Below are 19,443 nucleotides of genomic sequence, written 5' to 3'. Positions count from 1 at the left end.
GTGCCTATCACCGATACTGTTTAAGACATATCTGCAGTAATTTCAATACTCATTTCAAAAATGTGCAGCTGAAAAGAGCAGTATGACAAGCAGCAAGTGCTCATCAAGTTCGCAAGTTCAACTTTATCATGGGTAGGATCAGAACAGTGAATGAAGAGGCTTGGAGCTGGTTGTCCGAAATAGAAAAGAAGAAGTGGACGTTGGCACATGATGATGGCCTGCGCTATGGTGTCTTAACTACAAATTTGTCGGAGGTTTTTAACGGTGTTTTACGAGGAACTAGAAATGTGCCTATTACAGCTTGTGTTCCAATGACATTTTATCGTCTTGTGAAATACTTCAATACGAGGCATGCCCAAGCCTTGAGATATGTAGAGAAGAATCCAAATAATCTTTTTACTCCTCATATTGCAATTAAGATTGCTGAAGATCAAGTTAAAGCTAACCAGCACCGAGTAACAGCATTCATCTTTCAAAGAGGTATATATGACGTACTTACGAGGAGAGCAAGCGGAGGGTTACAAGGTGGAGGAAATTCTCATACTGTTACTTTAGCTGAAAGAAAATATTCTTGTGGAAAGTGGAGCATGTACAAATATCCATGTTCACATGTTTTAGCTGTGTGTCAAAAAATTGCTATACATTTTAGTAATTTTGTGGATGATACATATACAATTATAGCATATATGAATGCTTGGAGCGGTGATTTTAATTCATTACCACATGAAGATTATTGGATGCATACACGTATGTTCAAATGTGTTCCTGATCATCATTGTTTGAGACCCAAGCAGAAAGGTAGACCAAAGTCAACGAGACTACGAAATGAGATGGATGATAGGCAAATAAGAAATAAGAACCACTGTGGCATTTGTAGGAAACAGGGTCATGACCGCCGTCGCTGTCCTAGGATACTTCAACATACTTCAACTGCAAGCAGTGGAAGAAATTAAAGGCTCTGAAGACTTATTTTCGTCTTTGTTTTATGTATTTCTGTGAGATTGTATTTGAATTTACGTGTTTAATATCCTGAGATGAACTGAAATTTGTGTTTAAGTTGTATTGTGTGACAATATTATGTCTTAAAAAAAATCTCTTAAAATATATTGTGTCTTATTTTTTAATACATCTATGATAATATCGTTATTTTAGATTCATTAGCGTATTATGGCTTACGATCCATGGTATCTCGGTCCTCGAGACAGCAGTATTCTTACATTACAGGAGCACCATCGATCACAGACTATTTTAGATTGCAGCGTAAGTATTTCAATCCTATTTACTATTTAAATTTTTATTTTAAAAATTATGTACGTTATCTAATTATTATATTTTATTGCAGGAGCCCAGACACCTTCGTCTACGATGATCCGATGCTGACTTCTGGAGGACAGAGGATATCCCACATAGAGTGTTAGATTATTTACGATATCTGAGATTTTATGGAGTATATCGGATTGGTCGTATACATATGGACATTGGTCTTATTACTGCTTTGCTTGAGAGATGGTGTCTAGAGACACATACATTTCATCTTCCATTTGATGAGGCGACCATCACTTTACAGGATGTCAGCATCCTTACTGGACTACCAGTTGACGGCGATCCAGTTACGGAGTTGATCCCACGCTTACCATTCTGGAGTGGCAGGCTTTGTGCTTGCGATTGCTAGGGTTTGAGCCCGACGCATATTTTTTCGATCATTCATGACTCAGGATTGAGTGTTTGGATGATCGTTATCGATATTTTCATATTGCGGATGATGCACCAGAGAAGATGGTACAGCAGTATGTTAGAGGTCAGGTGCTGCGGTTGTTAGGTGGTGTCCTGTTATCCGATACTTCATCGAATAAGATGAAGTTGATGTTTTTGCCATTATTAGAGGATTTAGACTTCGCTCGTCGACTCAGTTGGGGCGGTGCAGTACTAGTTTGCTTATACAGAGCTATGTGTCGGGATTCTTATGCTGATTAGAGCGAAATTGATGGTTATATTGTATTATTACAGGTATGTGAATTAAAAATTTTTATTTTTAATATTTAATTATATTTTATATTGGGTATATCATCTATTTAATTTTTAAAATTTGTAGATTTGGATATGGGAGCGTATGCCGACTATCAGTCTATTACGACGATAGTTGCTCGAGATACCATCAGAGCAGCAGGATCCTGATATTCCATTCAGACTAGACGGACCACTGGGATATAGGTATCAAAATATTTTTTTTTATTTCAAATTTACTATTTTAAATTCGATAAAATTTATTTAACATTAATACATTATGAAACAGATGGAACATTGCATTCAACGTTCATCACGTATCGACGAGAGTGGCATGGGTTTATAGGTGCCAGTTGGATACATTAGTTGATACATATAGATGGATAAATTTTAAATTTTTTACAAATATCATTTTACAGTATTCATAATCTATTAAAATTTTAGCTTACTAATTTTTTTTATTTTAACTATATCAGTTTTTGCGGGAGCCATATACAGATGAGATATTGGCTATACTGTCGCAGATGTGTACAGTTGGACACGACATATGGACTGCTAGGGTGCCACTTATTTATTTTGATATGGTAGAGTGGCATCTTTTCGATCGTGTCCTGCGGCAGTTTGGTCAAATTCAGGGCATCCCAGAGCAGTTTGATACCAGCCAAGGACTTCATCGTATTGATCGATGAGAGAGAGCTCATATTGACTGGCGTATCAGACATGCAAAGTATATCGATATTTGGGATGCACGTTGAGATCACATTATTCATGGTGATCCTATTTTGAGAGGCCATTCATATACCGATGACTACATGGCTTGGTTTTTTAGCATTACGGTGCGAGTCATTAGACAGTCTCAGTATGCAGTTCTTGGATACGAGGACGAGAGTTCTATTATGCATCTTTTGGTAAGATTACGAAAATTACTTTATGTTATTTGTGTTATATTTTTATTTTATATTTTACACTATATTGACTGTTTTATTTTTATTTTGTAGACTGATTCTATGTCGGATCTCGTGTTGAATGCTCGTCGTGCTTTATCTATGACTGACGAGGACGAACGGATTCGGATAATGCGGGAGATAGAGAGAACAAGTTCTGAAACATTGGTGGCGATTGGTGTTGATCTATATAGCTGTGCGCCTTGGTATGGAGCAGCTCCGATGTCAGATATGAGATATACGCCGTCACCATATGTTTCACATATGTCATCACCGCATATTCTGCAGATGTCATCATTAGATGCTGCACAGATGCCACCGTCTTTTGATCCACAGATGGCAGCGCCTTCTTCTTCCTACATCCCCTAGATGATATCACCGGGTACCAGTTGGCCACATGAGGATGATACTTTCTTTTCAGGTCCATCCGTGTATCCAGATGAGAGGGTTGAATGGGTCTCTCAGTCCGTAGATGATCCGACAGCATCAATTATTTCTGAGCAGCATGATCAGCAGATCTCCTCCACTCATATAGGGGAGGAGCCATCACAGTAGGAGCAGCCGAAGAGGACCTTCCTGAGAAGGTCCAAGCGACCACGGGCACCGCGACGTCCTTGTGGGACTTAGTCTTTGTTATATTTGTACTTAGTATTTTTTATATTTTTATTGTACTATTTTTTGTACGATTGATATTTTTATTCTATTTAATAATATTAAATATTAATTTTATTTTATATTATTTAATTTCAAGTGATCGGATATTATGCTTTGTGCGTATGGATACACATACTCGAATGTGTCTCAGAACATTAGGAGAGAAAAAATTATGCTAAAAAGACTATAAAAATTATAACGTAAATACTAATATATCGAATGTTGCTCTTTGAATTGATTTTGATGATTACAAAGTATTTGAGGGGATTACTAATGATTTTGGCTTGAAAAAAGATTTATTATATTTCAGAGGCAAAATCATAATTTTATCAGATCTGATTCAGAAGCCTCAAGAGCAAGAACAAAAGATGTGTAATCTATTGGAGGCATTTTCAATATTTTTGGAAGTGTATTTTGTAAGAAAAACAGGTTTATATTTTTGAGTCGACCCCATGAATCAACTCATGGCTAAAAAGGCTGAACGGCATGCAAAATTTTTGCCTGGCACACTTTGTGAGTCGACCTCTTGGCTTCTTTATGGTAATTTTTATTTTTTAAATTTATTATTTTTTGATATTTTTTTTAAAAATTTAATTTTAAATGAGAAAAGTAAGTTAAAATGATATTTTTTATTTCAATTAAAATTAGATTTTTTTTTTAATTCAAAACTATTCCTTATATTTTTTTACCGACCCTCTGACGCCGGCGGCCAACGAAAAAGAAAGAGAGAGAGAAAGGAAGAGGGAGAGAGAGGAGGCAGCTAACCGCCGTCGAGAGCTCGCCGCCGTGCCGCCGTGCCACCGGAGAGACGTCGGAGAAGGAAGAAGAGGGAGAAGAGGGAGAAGGGAGAAGGGAGAAGGGAGAAGAGGGAGAAGGAGAGAAGAAGGGGGGAAAGGAGAAAACGCCATTCCCTTTGGCATTTTTTCTTTTTTTTTCTCTTTTCCTTTTTTTGGTTTTTTTAAATTTTTTTCTTAATTTGTTTAATTATTTTTTTATAATTTTTTAATAAATAAATTTAATTAAATAATGAGGATAGTAATTTGAATGATAATTTTTAATTTAAATTAAAGTTAATTTTTTTTTAATTTATAATTATAATTTCACATTTTTTTTTGAAATTCAATTTAAAATTTTTATAATTTAAAATTTTTAATTTTAGTTTTATTCTATTTTTATCTTTTTGACATTCTATTACGTATTTTTTCTTTTATTTAAAATATTTTTTAAATAATTATATTTAAATTAATTTAATTATTTAAAATGATATTTTTTATTTCAATTAAAATTACAATTTTTATTTCTTAAAATTGAAAATTATAAATTTTATTTTTCAATTAAAATTATAATTTTTATTTTTTTCAGTTCTATTTTTTTTTCCTTTTTTTCTTTTTTTAGGGTATTTTTTATTTTTTTACAATATTTTTTTTCTTTTCTTTAGATAAATTTTTTTAAAAATAATTTGAAATGGATAACGTAATTTGAAATAATATTTTTTATTTGAATTAAAGTTAAAATTATTATTTTTTTTAAAGTTTAATTTACAAATTTCTTTTTTTTCATATTTTTTCCTCATTTTTTCACTTTTTTATGGCATTTATTTTTTTATCAAAATTTAATTCAAATTAAAATTTTAATTTTTTTAATTCAAATTTATAATTATATAATTTTTATATTTTTTTCATTTCTTTCTATTTTTATGAAATTTTTTTGGCTATTTTTTTATTTGTTTGCAATATTTTTTAAATTAATTAATTTGAATTTGAGAAAGTAATTTGAAATGATATTTTTATTTTAATTAATTTTAAAAATTTTATTTCTTTTAAATTTCAAATTATAATTCTTATTTTTTTGATTTTTTTAAATTTTTTATTTTTTAATATCATTTTTTATTTTTTTTATTTTTTTGAACATTTTTGGCAAGAATTTGAAATGATATTTTTGAATTAAATTTAAAATTTTTATTTTTTTAAATTCAAATTTATAATTTTTATTTCTTTCGTATTTCTTTCTCTTTTTTTTCTATGATATTTTTAATTTTTAAAAATTTTAAGATTTTTGTTTAGATATTTTTAAAAAAAATTAATTTGAAAAAAAATCATCTAAAATTATCTTTTTTATTTGAATTACAAATTCAAATTTTTATATTTTAAATTTCATTCAAAATTAAAATTTTAATTTATTTATTAATTTAAAATTTTAAAAATTATTATTTTCCCATTTTTTTCTATTATTTTTTTTGAAGGGAAAAAATAGAAAACGTCATTTTCAATGGCGTTTTTAAAAACACCATTTTAAATGATGTTTTTTATTTTTTATTTTTTTGGATGATGCCTATGTGGAAAAATATGGATGACGTGGCAGGGAGAAAACGTCATTCAAAATGATATTTTTTTACTTTTACATTATTTTGATAAATAAATTAAAATTTAAATTATTTATATAAATAATTTTTTTTATATTATTTAGGAAAAGAGCTCCTCTTAATATATTGCACCATCTTATCCAACATAATAAATGAAACAATGATAGCTGGTTTCCCATTTCTGCTTGGTGTCAGGGCCAATAAAATAACAACCTCATCATCACCTATTACTATTACTATTATTAGAGTAATTACTCTGACTCTCCTGCGGTTTGGGATAATTATATAATTTTATTTAATATTTTAAAAATATATATATAATCTTCTGATCTAATATAAAGTTAAAATTAAAAAAATATAAAAATAAAAATATAAGATATATTAAAATTTAAATAAATTATATAATGATAATGTTAATAAGACTATTAACTTATTTAACAAAAAAATATTAATAAAGAGTTATATATATATATAGCAAAAATCAAGTGATAGGTTGTATATTTTCAAAACGTCGGATGAAAAACTGTAATCTATTATATATATATAAAAATGGAGCAACTGCATTAAGGCGTCTCCATTCGACATGTGGCTAAACAGTTGCATGACACGTGGTTAAAAAAGAAAAAAAAAAAAGGGCTCGAACGATGGAGAGAGGACCGGCCCCCCAACTCCCTACTATCATGACTACTCCGACGATGTCGTTCACGTTCTTGGATCACACTCTCACATCTCTTATGCGCTGTCACGATGCCACACAGAAGAGGAGAAAGAAAAGACCTAACGCTAGATTCAGCAAGAAGGGGACGAGCGAAGGAACCTTGAGCCTCACCCCAGGAGTTGGAGATATTTACAATTTTTTCCTCTAAGTTTCTTCTCCCCTCCCTCCTCCATCGAGCGAGCCCTTCAGAGAAAAAAATCATCGCAATGAGTTCGCGATGTGCTTTTGTTTGTTTTCCTGTTCTCCCTCTCTCCATCCTCTCCTACTCTCTCTCTCTCCCTCCTATCTCCTCTCTCTCCGCTCCACCCCCGGTCTTTTATTTCTTTTTCATTTTAATTTGAGTTTCGAACCCGGCAACTGTTGGATGAAGATGAATCGAGTCCGCACGGGCTAGGGGTGGGATGCTTTTATTTTATTTTGGGTGGTGGAGCAAATAGGAACCGTTGAATTAGATATCACGGATTGATGATGTGGACTATTTGGATGATAGATGTGAGGTTGAGTGTATTGTATTTTTTTTTTATGAAAGAGAGAAAGAGAAGCGTATTTGATTGGTGCCTTCTAATTAGTAACACCATGAGTCTGAAACTTGGAGAGACCATACAATTTTTTACAGCATTTTTATTTGATTCCACCACGAGTCATACACCCCTCCAACATAACTTGGCCATCCCTCTTACGAATATAGTGTACCTTCTGCCTTGGTAATATTATGTTATTGTCTGTCAGCATTGACAAGGGTGTTCTAGCAAAACGCTGGCCTGTAGATGATAGTACAACCTCCTGTGATCTTTTTCTTGATTTATGATATCTTTGTCCATATATTGTATCTAGGTGCTAAAAAAAAGCACCCAACCTTCCGTGGGCCTCTTCTCGAAATCCGACGTGTCAGTGCTCCATTTAAAAATTATGCTGTTCCGTGGGCCAGGGAGCTCAAATTTTTCATTTTTAGTCCCATGCTTCCTCTCCGACCCCACAGCTCATCTCTCTCTCTCTACCACATTTCATCTCAAAAGAGAGAAAAAAAAAAAAATCCCTCAACCATATTTATTTTTTTTATTTATAATTACCGTAATATCTTTACGGTTTCCAGCAATCAGAGAAAAAAAAGAAAAGAGGAAGAAGATGGGCCTAATAAATTCAAATTTTGGATTCCAACTCGGTCTGAAATCCGACATAGAACTATTTATTTAAACAAAAAATCTTACATTTAGGCTTTTGATAAAGATTATATTCAATTAAGCTCTTTTGATAATTCGTTGAGTTAATTTAATTTAGAGATGTTTTACAATTAAACTCTGACAAAATATTTATTATATAAAAATTTTTTTCTACTGGATCTTCATATTTTTGACTTTGAATCTAAGGACAAAAATAATATTAATTAGGATTGTCCCCATAGGTCAACTGCTACAATCATGCATATAAATATAAATACAATATGACTACCGCCTACCTCCTACTATTACTTAACCATCCATTCATAAATACATATAAAACGGACACAAACTACTAATCTCATATATATATATAGATCATCATTGTCTCTTAGTCATTATGGATGAAATTCTGAGCTACTGGAACTAAGAAGTTATTAACAATTCAACTATCAAAAAATTTGTCTCTACTTTTTTTTTTTGAAGTAAACCTTTAATGATGATTAAAAATTCAATAAAATAAAAAAATTATATAATAATAAAATATATATTATGTTTATTGATAGACTATGAAGAAAAGAGATATTGTGGGATGTAAATAGATAGTCATGTTCTGCTTAATGACGAAGATTCTGAAATAATTGATGCTGAAAATATTGATTTAAAAATTAATTTTTTTATTAATAAAAAATAAAAATAATTATATTACTTATTATTATTATTTAAATATTTTAAATTTATATTTTAATTTAAAATATTTAATATTATTTATAATATTTTTATATTATATTAAAATTTTAATTTATAAAAATATTATTTAAAAAATAAATATATGCCGTACATCATATGGATTCTAAACTAGTTATTTTAAAATTTCATCTGTGCCGATCTAATTTAATTTTATTATTATTATTATTATATATTTTTATAATCGAAAATGAGTCACGAGCACTGCATGCGTGCTGCTGGCGGGTGTATCGCCGGTGTCGTCCCCAGCCACAAATGTCGCTCTCGCTCTTCTTTCCTCCTCCTTCCGCCGCCGTGTTTTTCTACCCAGAAAACTGGAGACAGAAAAAGAATCATTAAATCGAATTAAATCAATCGGTTAAGTTAGGCCTCCTTTCCGCTCCTCCCCGAATTAAATTATATGGCGACCTTCTCCCTCTCCTCCTCCTTATCCCCTTCGCCTCGTTCTCTTCTGCCCTCCTCTTCTCCTCCAGATGCCCTTCCCCTCTCCATCTCCCGCCTTCGCCGTCGTCTCCTCCCTCCGGCGATCCGCCGGACTGCCGCGATGGGCTCCTCTCCCTCCGCCGTCAGGGCTTCTCCCACGTCCGGCTTCGACGCGACCGCCGTCGACGCTCTCGGCGATGTCAGCATCCTCGCCGCCTCCACCGGGGAGCCGGTCTTCTTTAGGGATCTTTGGGATCAGAACGAGGTCAGACCCTCCCTTCTCCTAATTGTCTCCCTTTTTTTCTCCTTCACTTTTTTCATATTCTTCTCGTAGTGGTGATAAAATTGGTGATCGGTCCGTGACAGAATTGCTGTGAACTGCATGGGTTGGTGGAATTCGAGTCTTTTGGAAATGTATGAATTGATTATCCATCAAATTCCGGCGAGCGAGAACTCTTTAAGAAGCTTTTGTGGAACAAATTAAGGAAAAGCCTCTGATTTTACACTATGAAAAAGGAAAAAAAAAAGCCTCTGACTGTAACTTCTATATTTTTTTAAAAAAGAAAATGGGGAGGAAAGTCCACCCTATTTCTTAAAAGAGAAATAAATCAAACAAAAGTGAGTGTCTTTTGGCTGGTTTCCAATTTTTTGTTTGGGATGAAACATTCTAAAAAATATTTGGTGACATTAGCTATGCTACGTACAAAATAAAAGCGAGTGTTTCTTGCCTGGTTTCCAATTTTTTATTCGTGATGAAACATTCTAGAAAATATTTGCACATTTTAGATAAGAATTTGACACTGTATATGAGAATGTTTGGTGCATAACATAAGTGTGGTAGAGATTACTTGGCATCGATGGAAATATTAGAAAGTAATCTAAGTTTAGGAGTAGATTGGACCAAGTATGAAGTATAAAGCATAGTTTTGTTGCTGAGATCAGGCCTGACCTAGATGCCCAGTTGGCAAAGTTGCTGGTCTGTTGTCTTGATCGGAGAGGTTGGCTTGAACGTTGCAGCACATCTCTGAGGCAAAAAGAATGGAGAAACTGTGCTTAAATGGCGGCTTTGATGCCGCAATCTGATCTGAAATACCACATATAAAGAAAGTCCACTTGTCGGAGAATGTCCAATGGAGGATCCTCCAATGCCTAAGTCAAACTCAACTCTCAAGAAACAGTAGAGATGTTGTGAGAGCAGCAGAGTGACAGTGTAAAGGGGTACGGAAGAGCATTTAGAGAACTTAGGAAAACTTGGTTGGAGGGTCCACGGGATTGGTTTATATTGGTGAGGGCTGGTACATGTCTCTAAGGAAATTGGGCATGCGTTTCATCTATTTTTGGTAATAAATCGTGCCTCGTCCAAAGATCATGCCTAAGCATTTTGCCCATGTGTCTTGCCTACGTGGATCGCTCGCTCATCTTGCGGTTATGGAAACCTTTTGCGATCGTCATTGAGCTATCAATAGTTGGGAGGGGATGGGGGAGTTTGAAATTCCAAGGACTCTTTGGGCCCTCCTAGGATTGGCTATGTGGCGAGCGTTTATTGGTTGGCTTGTGGCTTCATGGTGAGCTCCTATTGGTCGGTCCACCGCATATGCTGTGGTTGCTTTCAAGACATATTACATAGCAATACTACATTGAAGTTGTTTAGTGTTTCGCAAAGGGACTAGAAAGAATCCACTAGAGGGGGCTCCTGTACTTGGTTGAAGTATATGTAAATGTGAAGAATGACTGCAAAAAGATTTTTGATATTAGCTGTTAGAAGGAATTATATAAAGCACATCATGATGGTTTGCTTATTTTCCTTATTTATGATCTGCTTCATAAGGTGTAATCCAAAAATAATATACAAGTCTATTTCTTTCTTGTTCCTTTGTCTCATTATCTTGATACTCTTTCTTCAACTAAATGTTTTTTCAGGGAATGGCTGTGGTTGCACTTCTGAGGCATTTTGGGTGTCCTTGCTGGTGAGAGGATAATCAATAGTGGAAAAGGATCATTGTTTTCTTTGATCAGAACATGACCATAGTTCCTTTCCTTTGTTCATATTCTTAAGCTGGGAACTTGCTTCTGTTCTGAAAGATGCAAAACCAAGATTTGACTCGGCTGGTGTTAAACTAGTTGCAGTTGGTGTTGGTACTCCTGACAAAGCTCGTATTCTTGCTGACCGGGTATTCATCCTCCTAGTTTTATAATTTATTAGTGATATGTATAACATGATAAACATGCAGAACATGGAATTTTTAGCTTATATACTTGAGGTCTTGTGGTGACTAGAATAGAGCCATTGGACTTGATTATTTTAGATTGCTCCATCTCTCAATAATGCTGATAGGTTTTTTTAGTAGTCACAGTTGCATGTTGAGGTGTTGCTGTTAGTAACAATAATGGGTTTCCAAGAGCTGGTAAACTTATTGAGTAATGTCTTGTTGTATGGCATCAGCTTGTTCTAAATCTTATAAGAACTTAGAATGGCTTCATTTTTCCTAGAAAGTTTCATCAATGGATGCAATGTCCCTCCAAAACTGTTTTCTGTAAATCAAATGCGGCCATAGCATGTGCTTAAATCCAATAGCAGAAAAGGTGGTCCTGCTCACCTTTTTTTAGGCATCTAAAAAGATTTGCATACAGCATCAACCAATTTTATTACTTGATCATAAGTTTGCAGTGATTATCTCATGATTCATCCTTTCCAAATTGAGGAAGCATGAATTTTTGAATTGCTGATAGTCTACATTCTGGCATGCAAGTTCATAATAATATTTGGTAGAGGATCTTTTCCCATCTCTTTCCTCTCAAAAGAGAAACCTTTTATCATGAAACTTCTATTTATCATCGTCAAGAACAATGCAAGCCACCTATGTGAATTGATGCGTTAGTTGATATCTATGTCTTTTCATTATGCAGCTACCATTTCCACTGGATTGCCTTTATGCAGATCCAGACCGCAAGGTGATGAGTGATGCTATGATTCCTATTTATTTTGCCTTGAAGTTCCATGAGCACAAGCTCCCTTACCTTAATTTTTCAGGCATATGATGTTCTGGGCCTATATTATGGTTTGAGCCGTACCTTTTTCAATCCAGCCAGTGTAAGTGTTATTTTCGTTCTTAAATTTGCATTATCTATATAATTTGCACCAATGAAGGAAAAAGCGAAATCAATTTAATATTGAACATGTTATTTACATCCTTCTTTTTCCTTTTTTTCCTGACTTTCATATAACAGGCCAAAGTGTTTTCAAGATTTGATTCTCTCAAGAAAGCAGTAAGGAACTATACAATTGCAGCTACTCCAGATGATAGGGCCAGTGTCCTGCAACAGGTTTTTTTTTTTTTTTTTGCCCGTCCTCTGTGCTCAAGAGCTTTTGTCATTAACATCAATCTTGCTATAGAGTTGATTACTTCAGCATTCCAAATTTCTCAATTGAATTTTGGCATTTTTTATTAGGGCGGTATCTTTGTATTCAAAGGGAAGCAGTTGTTGTATGCAAGAAAAGATGAAGGGACTGGTGATCATGCACCTTTGGATGAAATTTTTGATGTCTGCTGCAAGGTTCCAGTTGCATGACTCTAGTTTGCCGATCATAAATATGTATACTTGGTAAGTCATCAAGTGATATGGCTTTAGGCTTTTTGGTGCAAATGATAAATCTCTTGTTATCGGTTACATTAAAGAAGGGTTACTCTTGCAGATAGTCATAGTTAATAATTATTTAGAATCAGCCATAGGTTGATAATAGAAAAAAATGCTTTTACTGTGTCATTCTGAGCTTGACCATGTGCATATGCAGCACACGTGTTTGTTCTTCAAATAGTACACCATTTTCAGTCTGCAGGTCAGAATTCTGTAAATGACCTGAACCATGTACGTTCATCTTTCTGTATTCTACTTAAATATAAAATTCACTGCTTGAGATGGACTGTGTCTCCATGTCTGTCTGGATTCTGGAACTGGCTGCTTTTGTAGAGAAGGAAATCCTAAATGTTTTCTCTAGGTCATACCAATGTTTTTAAGATAGCAGCACACTATGCATGGACAACTTATTGATGGCGAGGGTTCACATGATTGTAGAGCTTCAACAGGTGTTTCTCTACATTCTTATTATATGTGAGATATCATATGGTTGTTTCAATATATATATATATATATATATATATATATATATATATATATATATATAAAGTACTGCTTTTTTATGTAACATCCATAACATGGAGAACAGAAAGTGGAAAATATTATGCATCTTTGAGAGCATGTATTTTATTGATAGTCTTTTTCCTTCATGCTGTAATACATTTAGGTGTAAGGGAAGGAGCTTCTTTTAGGTGGCTGATTAATTCCAAAAGTAGCCAACAGTTGTGCAGCTAGTGGAACTGTCTGATTCTCAATGTTGGAGATCAGGAGGGAAATTCAAGAACTTTCATGATGGAACACTAGTGAATTGTTTTCAATCAAATTCTTTTACCTTGTCATAAATAATGGGTTGTTCAATTGGCAATCAATGATAGAATTGTTAGCATTTAAAACATGAGGAATAGGAAGCCAGTCTCTGGCCTAAATTGTATATTGTGTAATCTGAGACAGGAAATGATGAGCTTTTTTTCTTAAAAGAAATTGTCATTTTGCCCATTCTTTGTGGATGCACTTCAACCACATCAGGATTGTTGAAGGATTTGCTAGGGCCTCTGGGATCAGTATGAACTGATTAGTGGCTAAATAGGGTCCATTTAGACTACCTTCAAATGTTTCCCTAATCTTTATTTTGAGCATGAAAGAAATCATAAAATATTCTTAAGAAAGGAAATATCAGTTTCTTTTTCTGAGTCTTCTGTAGCACAAATTTACTAGTTGTTGAGGAACAGATGTAGCTGCATATAGGTTTTGTTTTGTTTCTTTTTCTTTTCCTGGTCCTGGTGCTACTTATACTCATTTTATTTGTATTAGTTATTGCTATAACCGTGCTTGACATAATGGCAAGATACCCGCATGCCATGGGTGAAACTGAAATTGAAAATTGGGTTATACAGAATTTTTATTGAATGATGTTGTCATGGTACTCAAACAGAATTATCAAGATATTTAAACAATGTGGTAATTCTGACATGTTGGTAAAAATTGATCTACCTGAACCAAGGATCACCGACTCGGAATTAGACCTCGGCTGGCTAGCAGTACAAGTTAGTATGCCTCCATACCGGACCGTACCAGATTCGAACCGACACGAAAATGAGGGTTAACCGAGGAGGAAAGGGAGAGAAAGAGAGAGGAAGGAGAGAGAGAGAGGAAAGGAAAAAAAGAGGTCGGCGGAGACACCGATGGTAGCCACCGGAGGGCCGTGGAGGCCGTCGAGGCTTCCTAGGCTCCACAGTCCTCCATTAGAGAAAATGCGAGAAGAGAGAGAGGTAGAGAGAGGGGAAGGGAGAGAAGAGGAAGGAGTAGAAAGCGGTGGGGAGGCCATCGGATGATGACCCAAAATAGCCTTGTGGCCGACATGGGTTAGAAACAAGGGTCCGCCCCTATTTCGTCGGCAATGGGTTTGCCTGTTTCACTATGGCCGCCATGGGATAATTTTAGGTTGTCCAGTAGCCACAACAGCCATCCAGCGGTCTCTCCACCGCCTTCTACTCTCTTTTATTCTCTCCCTTCCCCTCTCTCTATCTCTCTCTTCTCGCATCTTTCAAAGGACCGGGAGCCATGAAGGCCTTGGCGGCCCTCCGATGGTCTCGGTAGGCTATCACTGGCCTTTTTCTTTTCTCCCCTCCTCTCTCTCTCTTCCTCTCTTTCCTTCTCCCTCACTCCATCTTCGCTGGCGTTCTGATCGAACGCCCGAACCACACCGGTGAGCCGCTGATACGATTAGGCACATCCTAAACCATCGAGTTCAGGGCGGTTCGTCGCATGTTGTCATGAATAGTTTGACCATACCATGCACATCTAGGAATTTTTGGTTAATAATGTTAATACTTCTAAGGGAAAATATCAAGTGGTTTTGACTACCATGGACTAATTTCACATAAACTGAAATTTCCATTTAGTTGTAAGAGTGAGAATTCATTTCCCCCCTCTTTGAACAAAAGACGGGCAAGACTTTCTTTATTCTTTTCAAGAGTCATTTTATTCATTTGCAGTTTTGCTCAGTCCATGTTGATTTGCAGCTTCCTGATCATCCTCTTGCTTTCAATCCACTTGTTGAAGTTCATCCGTAAAGATTGGATATGACTTCATAATCATGGATGTCCCTCAATTTTCTTTTGCATGTTACATGGTACAAATATTTGGTTAAGGCTCTTTTCTTAAGCTTTCAAACATGCATCCTCTGGTTGTGTAGAACCTTCATTTTCCTTTGGTTTGATCGAATTCTTAGAGAACTGTTTGATGCTTGATAATCAGCTAAAGGAAATTCCTCTCTCTCTCTCTCTCACATGATTTAGTGCTCACTACAAATGTCCTTTGCACTCAATGGTATAAGTTGCACACTCAGTGTCGACATTATCGATGTGCCTGAATTGAGACCAAGGAATCGGAAAAGGTTTGCAGGGGTGTCTGGATCCCTAAGTTAATGTCATCTTTCAGAAGAATACTTTTTCACTATTTATTTAGGCATCCCACAAGGTGTAATAAGTGTTCTTATGGTTATAGCATACCTATTAATATGCATCATGTGAGTTTCATTTTCCTTGGAGATCATTGTCTAGTATATCACTGAGAATCTGTAATTCCCAAAGATAATAAAAAAAAATGAAAATAGCTTTAATAGGTTCTTCCAGAAGATATTATATTTTGCCTAGCAGGTCTACATGCATAACTCAATTTTGGTTGTAGACAGATTAAGGATCATATTTCCTAGAAGATACTCTTTACATTTCTTGAATGAGGGAATTGTGTTGTTGTGCTCTGCAGTGCTCCTAGGTATATTTTGTAGGAGTAATATGCTGTCTCTGTGTCATTTTATTCACTCAAATGCCAGATTCCTCACGTGCAGACTTGTATTATTTATTTAGTTATTTTTATCATGTGATTACCAAACCTTTTGTAAGAATGTGGTATTATCAGACTGTTACTGACTTCTAGATTCCCACCTAGTAGATTAAAATTTTTCATGAGAAGTTCTTAGGTACATGGCCTTTGTGAAAACTTGACAACCTGTGGACCAAATCTCTTAACTTCTTGTTGTTGGAATTCAATGGCATTTTTCCAGGTTATGAAGGACAAGTAAATTGGAAGCCTAGGGGCATGCTGATTATTTTCCTGTTGTTCCATAAGCATGGGTTTTAGGGTGAAAAGAATGCAACATCCTGGCAGCTGATTATAAATACATTAAGAAGGTTGGAAATCCTGATAGTTTTGCTTGTGATGAATATTTTAAGTAGGTTTGAATAATTACTAGTTTGTATGATGACTGCAAAAGCTTCAATTTCCAGTATGTACATTGCTAGTGGTTCCTGTATGCGAACTTCATTTGTGAATATGCGACGTCATTGTATAGAGCATTTTTCATGGAATGTGAGGTGTGAGGTCCTTTCTCTGTTTGTAAAAGCTAGATGCTGCCGGAACAGGGAGGAGAATTCTTCTTTGTTGTGTTCAATTGCTATCTGGAATATGTAAATATGTGGATTCATGCTACTGTTTCAAGATAGTGATACTCGTTTTTTTTCAACTGTTAGTGAACTTTATGCATTGATATTTTATCTATTTTAATACTGATAGGACTTGTATTTAAGAATTATATTTCAGACTGGCTGTAATCTGACATGTGAGATGTGTTTGAGGGGGGGATGGAATAAACTGCTCCAATGTATATGAAAGAATAGTTTAATCCAGGTTAGATAGAAACAATTGCCCTGCCGATGTTTGAATATGCGGCTTGGCGGGTTTAATTGGTATGTGCGGAATAAAGAAGCTTTTGTTCGTTTTAACCCTCCTCAGACGTGCAACTAAATGCAGGATCTGCGCAGCGTTTGTTTGTATTAAAAGGATTGTTTATAGATACAGGGGAACAGAAAGGGTTCGAGTGGGTCCCTTCGACCCAAGTTTGACCTCTGCAAGGCCCGTTTTAATCCAATGATCCAAGCTCTGAGATCCATGGGCTGGGCATGATTGCAAATTAGGGCCCAATCTCCATTGGGGTGCTATATGGATCTAATCAAAATTGGTGTTGGTAAAGTTGCCGGAAGTTGTTACCAGTAACCAAGGTTCCCAGTCCTGCATGCATCTGTTTAAACTTTATTATCTCAATAAATTGGGTGGGCGCTACAAACACCTTCCTGTCGTCTTAAAAAAATAAAAAAAAGAAAAGAAAGATGTAATCAACCTGATCGATCTGATACAACTCAACAAAAATTATTCTAAGGCCTGATTTTAGACCATCAAACTTAGACTGCACCAGCAACCATTCTAAGAAGAGACTCATCACCAAGAGTCCAAGAGGATTTGGTAGATCCAGATTTCACTCATGCTCGTCCTGACTTAACTCCGAAATATTCAGCTTAAGCTTCAAACTAATCAAGTCAGCTGTGAAACCAACAATTTTGAATCCAACACGACCTTGAACTATGGTTTGACTGCAAACAGTAGTGAAAATTTCTTGGTCCGGTCTTAAGACTCAAGGCCCAACTAAGAATGGTCCAGGAACCACAAGAAGCCCTCCATTTTCCTTTCCTTTTTCTTTTGTTGCTTGTTTTCTTTCTCATAGACTAATGTTTAATTTTCTTGTTATATTGTTTGATTATTTTTCTGAAAATACTTTTTTTAGGTACAAGGAATGTATGCATTATTTTTTTGATAATGCTTTCTAGTTATACTGTTTAATTCTCAATCTCACCATTGCTAAAATTCTTGAAGAGATTTTGAGTTTTCCTTCATCATAAGTAGTTTGTACCTTGTAGAGAGGACAAGAAGAACTGATTTATGCAACTTGTATTTACTGTTAGTTTTTATCTATTAACTGGAGAGAATGGATCGTATTTGATGATTCTATTTTTTCTTCTCTGTCACACACAAGGGTGCAGTTGATTATTTTTCTCTTTTTCTTTTTTAAAATTTTCTGGTATTAAATTTTCCTAATTTGGACAGTAAAATAGGATGATATCGTTCAGATTTTCTGTTTAATCTAAAAATTGTTGAAATAAATGATGTATCTTTTTTTTTTGCGTGCTCCTTTTCAAAAAACTAAGTTTTTTCTTGATAGTCAATATTTGTTGAAGAAGAAAAATTATGCAGGTTATTTTTATCTTTTACATCTTATTTATAATTTTTGTGGAGTCAAAAGGGAAAAAAAAGTGCCTCATCACATGCAATTTATTTATTATATGATTTCTCAAGATAAGAAGAATTATTTTGAAATCTTTGGGTCATTTGGAGAACAAAATAGAAATCAAAATGATGTGCATATCTTTATCTTTCTATTGAGTTATGTTATGTTTTAAGGAAATATCATTTAGAGAACAAAGAGAATCATATGAAAAAACATTTTTTTTTCTCTATTGAATATTTTGTAAATAATAACTTTAGTTTCTTCTTTTGGTTTGTCTCCTATAAAATATGCAGCAAAAGTAATTTGCTTCTATACTTTGTTTAATTCTAGAAAGAATGATAGTAATAATTATCATGTGCATTTTTTTTCTCGGTTGTTTTCCTTTTCATAGTCTCATATTTAATTTTCTTGTTATACTACTTGGTTATTTTTTTGATAATGCTTTTTTAGGTGGAGAGGAATGTATGTATCATCCTTTTGATAATGCTTTTTTGCCATATTGTTAAATTCTCAATCTCATCACCATGGGAGTATCCAATTTTTAGTTTTTCTTCATCATATATAGTTTGTACTTTGTAGAAAAAAGAGAAGAACTACTTTATGTCGCTCACATTTACTATTAGGTTTTATCTATTTGTTGGAAAGAATGAATCCTATTTAATAATGTTACTCTTTTCTTCCCTTTGTCATATTACACGAGTATGATAGATTATTTTTCTCTGTTTTTTTTTTTAAAAATTTTATGATATCTTTTATGAAGTTTTTCTTTTCGGACATTAAAAAAGGGATGACATTTAATCTACAAATTGTTGAAACAAATATCTTTTTGATAGGTTGCATGATCTTTTTGGAAAATCTAAGTTTTCTCACGATAATCAATAATTAGTGAAGAAGAAAAAAGAATTATTTATGCATGTTATATTTATTTTTATGAGAATATTCTATGGAAATGCCTCTTTATATTCTTATTTATATTTTTTTTATGGAGTTAAAAGGAAAAAAAAAAGTGTTCAGTTGCGTCCAACTCATTTAATATGTGATTTCTTAAGACACAACAAGATATCTTAATCATTTGCTTAAAATTATAGTTGCGGAATGGATAATATATTGAGAAGCCTTTTCTTTAATAATGCATTCTATTATGAATGAAGAACATATTGATGGTCTAGGTTTATTAT

At 34.3% G+C, this 19,443-nt stretch overlaps 1 protein-coding gene across 3 annotated transcripts; it reads left to right on the top strand.

The window, feature by feature from the left end:
- Positions 1 to 8,828: 8,828 nt before the first annotated feature.
- On the top strand, positions 8,829 to 16,669 carry LOC105058201 (thioredoxin-like protein AAED1, chloroplastic). Of its 3 annotated transcripts, XR_012137139.1 has the most exons (10): positions 8,829 to 9,274; positions 10,930 to 10,976; positions 11,066 to 11,180; positions 11,917 to 11,961; positions 12,041 to 12,100; positions 12,238 to 12,333; positions 12,460 to 12,612; positions 12,803 to 12,847; positions 12,979 to 13,094; positions 13,313 to 13,622. XR_012137139.1 is itself a non-coding variant. In XM_010941058.4 (8 exons), the coding sequence occupies exons 1-7, from the start codon at positions 8,987 to 8,989 to the stop codon at positions 12,577 to 12,579; spliced, it is 771 nt and encodes a 256-aa protein (XP_010939360.1). In that variant the 5' UTR covers positions 8,832 to 8,986; the 3' UTR covers positions 12,580 to 12,612; positions 16,211 to 16,669. The 3 variants fall into 3 exon arrangements, 1 of the variants encoding a protein (XP_010939360.1); XR_002166116.3 differs by having other exon boundaries at positions 12,803 to 13,094; XM_010941058.4 differs by lacking the exons at positions 12,803 to 12,847; positions 12,979 to 13,094; positions 13,313 to 13,622 and adding an exon at positions 16,211 to 16,669 and having other exon boundaries at positions 8,832 to 9,274.
- Positions 16,670 to 19,443: the final 2,774 nt, after the last annotated feature.

This window comes from Elaeis guineensis, chromosome 15, assembly GCF_000442705.2.
Source record: "Elaeis guineensis isolate ETL-2024a chromosome 15, EG11, whole genome shotgun sequence".
Lineage (NCBI taxonomy): Eukaryota > Viridiplantae > Streptophyta > Magnoliopsida > Arecales > Arecaceae > Elaeis > Elaeis guineensis.
This window is presented reverse-complemented; position numbering and strand designations above follow the sequence as displayed.